The sequence below is a fragment of the Arachis stenosperma genome, chromosome 5 (assembly GCF_014773155.1).
Source record: "Arachis stenosperma cultivar V10309 chromosome 5, arast.V10309.gnm1.PFL2, whole genome shotgun sequence".
Classification (NCBI taxonomy): Eukaryota; Viridiplantae; Streptophyta; class Magnoliopsida; order Fabales; family Fabaceae; genus Arachis; species Arachis stenosperma.
Window position 1 is genome coordinate 116,882,837 of NC_080381.1, and position 5,183 is coordinate 116,888,019.

Consider the following 5,183-nt stretch of genomic DNA (forward strand, 5'->3'; position numbering starts at 1 on the left):
ATTATCATATTAATAATAAAAAATAAAAAATAAAAAATCATTAAATGATCATATATATAAAAAAAAAAATTCATAATTAAAAAATAATTAATATAGGTGATTTAAATAACATATTTACGTATAATTAATATACATATATATAAATATAAAATATTTAAAATTATTTAAACAAAATAATATATCAAGAGAATATGAAAATTATTAATTTAAATAATTAATATATACGTATACATAAATAAAGAAATTGTTAATTGAAAAAACTATAGTAGATTTTTAATTTTATAAATCAATCACACATAATTAGAATGATTTATTCCGAAAATAAATAATTAAATTAATTTAATATTAATTAAATATTTCTATTTCTAATTTAAAGTAGATGAATCTTACATTGTATATATGCCCCTTAGTGTATTAGGTGATTATAATTTTTTATATTTGAGGCTTATATATATTTTTTTAATTTGTTATGGCTACTAAGTTATATTCTAATCTTGAATTTAATTAATATATTGTTATAAATATAATTTTTTCTAAGTTTTTTATTTATATTATTTTGTTTTTTTATTTTTATCTTAATTTCTTTGTAAGTATAATCTTATTAAAAATATTAAGATAATATTTGGACATAAAATTTAGAAATTTAAAGTTAGAATATCTCGATACAAAAATAAAGATATAGTCTGTGAATGTACAATGATTAATATTGGAGATATAGTCTAAAATTTTGGTTATTTACAAAAAGATATATACACACATTTTCTCATACAAATTAAGATATTAACTTATTACATACTACATCTTTTTCTTTAATTAATTGAATTATTTTGTAAACTTCTTTGTTATGTACTTTTCATTTGCTTAGTATTTACACCAATAAAAATATTAAATTGAGATTAGTTTAAAATTAAAATATGTTGAAGAACATTTTTTATTAAAAATACTTTTAAATATAAATAAAAAAATAAATATTTTTTTGTACATCTCACGGATATATAAACTAGTTTAATATATGATATCAAATTTATACTAAAATTCGACTCATATATTTATGAACTCAACTTATTAAATTATTAACGAATTGAGTTTAATCAAATTCACAAACTAACTTGATTCATTTTCAATGCATATTGAAAATAAGAAATAATTTGTCTTAAATACTGTTGTATTGTAATAATGGTCCAAGCATAAACTAACTTATAAAGATTTAAAAATAAAAATAAAATCTTAGTAATAAAAACAATATGTGAATAAATGACAACAATTTATTAAGTAGTTATTAATTAATAAAAAAATTACCTTATTTAATATTTATTAATTATAGTTAGAATTAATAAATATTAAATAAGATAAGTTGAATTTTTTTTTTCTTTCTAATATTACTATAAAAAAGTAAATGCTATTCTATTCTCTCTTTTATTTTTCACATAAAATCTCTAATTTCTAACAAAAATTAAATAAAAATCCAGATCTTTATAAAAAATAATTGCAAACTAGCTATATTAATTTTTTAAAAATAAGATATAAAGTGTTTCAATTTTTTTCTTTTTTTTCATATAATTCGAAACCAAATTATATAGAATGAATTTCCAAATTTAAAGATCTACTTGATACGATAAACTTTTTAAATTTAAAATTTTCACGGTGATACTAATTTGTGTTTTTGTTTTTAATTTGTTACATCAATATTTTAGTTTAGAATTTAATTAATATAAGAAAATTTTTAAATTAATATTTTAATAAATATATAACAAATGTATTAAAATAAATATCAAATTAGAATATGACACATAAAAAATGATAACTTACATGTTATTTTAAAAAGAGACTAAGGATAGCATCACCTAAAAAAAATATGTGAATAAATGACGAATCAAATAACAATTAATTATCCAAAATGAGGCAATAAAATAAGAAAAAAAAAGCCCTATTTATAAACACAGCATAGTCCTTTGTGTGAAGAATGATTCATTGTTATACCAACCCATTGCACAAAAATGGAGCTTTTTAAAACCCTTATAATATCACTTTATATGCTATTGACAATAGTTATTTGTTTCAAAAATGTTGGTGGAGAGAGTGTAGATGGATTATATTTTCCTCCTAAAACAGTGACAGTTCGAATCACGAACCGTTTAAAAGATCTGCAACTTGATTTGCATTGCAAGGACGCTCAATCGGATTATGGGTTTCAAACACTTAGAGTTGGTGAAAGTTGGAGTTTCCAATTTCACCCTGACCCATTATGGCCTACATCATTATACTTTTGTAGCTTCACATGGCTCACTGATACGAGGCTACACCGCTTTGATATTTATTCTTTTAGGCGTGGTGATCGATGTAGAGAGTGTGATTGGGAGGTTCATGAATCCGGTTGTTGTAAGGTTTTGGGTAATGGTCAGCTCAAATGCTTTGATTGGAAAAGTATTGGAGATAACAATAATAATCTTGGTGTGTAACTTTGTATATCTTTCGTTTGAATTTCTCAAAATTTATAATAAAAAGTTATAGAATAAAGTACTTGTTTTAATCTCTATTAATGTTTAAAGATAAATTTTACTATTTTAGTTCTTTAATATTTTAATCGTTTTATTTTTATCCCAAAATATTTAAAATAGCATCAATATTATTTCACCAACAAATCCGTCACTAATATACACTTAACGAACTTATTGTACTATTAATAATATTTTTGTAAAAATTACATTGAGTTAAATTCCTCTCACTTTCATTCTCTCAATAATTTCAAACTCCATTCTTCTACTCTTTTTTTCCTCTTCTTCAAATTAAAATCTCTCTTAAAGAATTAATAGTATAAAAGAAAGACCCTAACTTACTTTCTCTTCGTGAGACAGCCAACTTATCCGCTTGCATTACAAATAGTAACTTACTTCATTATTATTACAGTAAATACTAATTTAGTTTTTGAAATTATCTGTTGATTTAGGATTAAACAGGACATTTACTTTTTTTATATCTTTAGCGTAGTAGTAAGGATACGATTTTATATTTTTTGGCCATTGATAATCTAATATCACATCATTAAACTATTTCACTTAATAGTTAGATAGAGTGGTTAAGTAGAATAACACATCTTGTGCATTAGCTTGGTTGAACACAAGTGCTTTTATATTGTGCAAGGATGAAGTTGAGTACGAATTTATTGAAAAGACCACTAAACAAGCGTTAGCAATTATTGAAGAGGACACGTTATTATCTGTTGTTGCTAATTACCCAGTCAGAGCAGAGTCCCAAGTGCAAGCTTCCTTTGATTCAGCATCATCTTTTTCTGTCTCAAGGCAATACCAATACCATGTGTTTCTCAGCTTCAGAGACTGTGATACTCGCTATTGTTTTACTGGCAGTCTCTTCAAAGCTCTTTGTGACAACAAAATCCACACTTTCATGGATGATGTAGGCCTTTAAAGAGAAAATGATATATCAAGAACACTTATTCAGATAATTAAAGGCTCCAGGATTGCCATCACATTGGTTGCCTTAGCAGGAGAATTGTCTTAGATGAGGGACTTAAATGCGATGAGCACTACTCTACTGCAGTATTGATTAGAACCTTGCTTCACCAAATTTTTTAAGTATCTCAAATTCATACTGTATCCTATTTATCTATATGTTTTCTCATCCTAATATTAAGTTATAAAAATGTTGGTATGTTTTTTCTTCACATTTATATTTCTTTCTTTGGGTCATCATCATGTTTGGTTTATTGGTGTACATGTAGGCTGGGCTTAGTGGCTTCCAAAAGACAATCCATCTATTCATCTCTTTGAAGATTACAGAAAAGTGATATTACTTAGGAATATTGAGAATTTGTATGCTTGTGGAGGTGTGAATTTATAATATTGTGTCTATATATGTAATTATGTATCATGTATTATATTATGCATCTCATTTTAAGTGTAGAATTTATTAAGAAAAATTGTTTTTGATGTAATTATTGAGATTTGCCATCGGAATACTTTGTGGCTAGTGCAGAATTGTATTTTAAGAATTGAGATTCAACAAAATTTGTTATTGTGAATGTAATAGAGTGTTTCATTTTGTTGGAATTATATATATATTATGTATAAATATATTAGTATGTAACAACAATGATTATGATTAAAAAAAAAAAACTTAAGATTTTAGCGTCAATAATAATGACGACTAAAAAGGAATACTATGAAAATTTTAAAATTAGGTTTAGTAATTATATAAATTGTCATTAAAAGTTGTAGGATTTTTGCGGTCATGAAAAATGTTTTTATTAACAATTGTTATAATTGCTATTAAAACCTTTTAATAATAAAGTATATGACGGCTAATATCTGTAAAAATATTAACGATTATTTTTATTGCTATTAAATACAAAATAAATGATCATTAAAAGTGATATTTCTAGTAGTAGTGTTGATAAAATAAACTTTATCATTTATTTAATAATGGGATAAGTATGATTTTGGTCCCCAACGTAGGAGCTGAAAATTTATTTCGTCCCTCAACTTTTTTTCGGTCCAAAATGGTCCCAAGGTTTCAGTTTGTTTTAAAATCGTCCTTCGGACGAAAATACCCCTCCCTCCCCTCTTCTTCCTCAACACCCAATCCTCAATATTAACCAACAGCAGCAGAAACAGATCCACAAATACAAAAATAAAAACATGCACCAATGGATAACAACAAGTTCAACCAGAAGCGGAAGAACGGCAACAACAACAACCAACCAGATGCAGAAGAAGAACAACAACAACCATGGATCTTGTATACAATTAACCATTAACAGAATCTAAACTAATTTTATCAAATCTAAGCTAATTCAACAAAAACAATAATAATTTAGCAGCAACTTTCAGCAATTCAATAACCTAAAATCAACTAACAGAAAATTAAAATCAACAAAATGATAACCTGAATTATGAAAATAGAAAACAGAAAAGAGGAGACAGGGGAGGCAGTGGTGGAGCGCCGGCGGTCTGGGCATGACAGGAAGGGACTGGAGGGAGGGGAACGGGCGGCGGTGAGCTCTGATTCCTTCTGTGACAGGGATTGAGGGAGGGGAAGCAGGGATGCTCGCTGGCGGTGGTGAAGTAGGGGAGACTGCGGCGGACGGTGGTGCGGTGGGTATGGCAGAAGAAGAAGAGGCTGCGGCAGGCGGTGGTGCGGCGGGTATGATGAGAAGAAGAAGAAGA

At 26.5% G+C, this 5,183-nt stretch overlaps 1 protein-coding gene across 1 annotated transcript; it reads left to right on the forward strand.

The window, feature by feature from the left end:
* Positions 1 to 1,997: 1,997 nt before the first annotated feature.
* LOC130981186 (S-protein homolog 5-like) lies at positions 1,998 to 2,459 on the forward strand. The gene has a single exon (XM_057904802.1). It carries the CDS (start codon positions 1,998 to 2,000, stop codon positions 2,457 to 2,459), a length of 462 nt encoding a protein of 153 aa, XP_057760785.1.
* The last annotated feature ends 2,724 nt before the right edge of the window (positions 2,460 to 5,183 follow it).

Excerpts from the sequence above, each read along its gene's own strand:
- LOC130981186 (XM_057904802.1), top strand. The coding sequence starts at position 1,998 with ATGGAGCTTTTTAAAACCCTTATAATATCACTTTATATGCTATTGACA.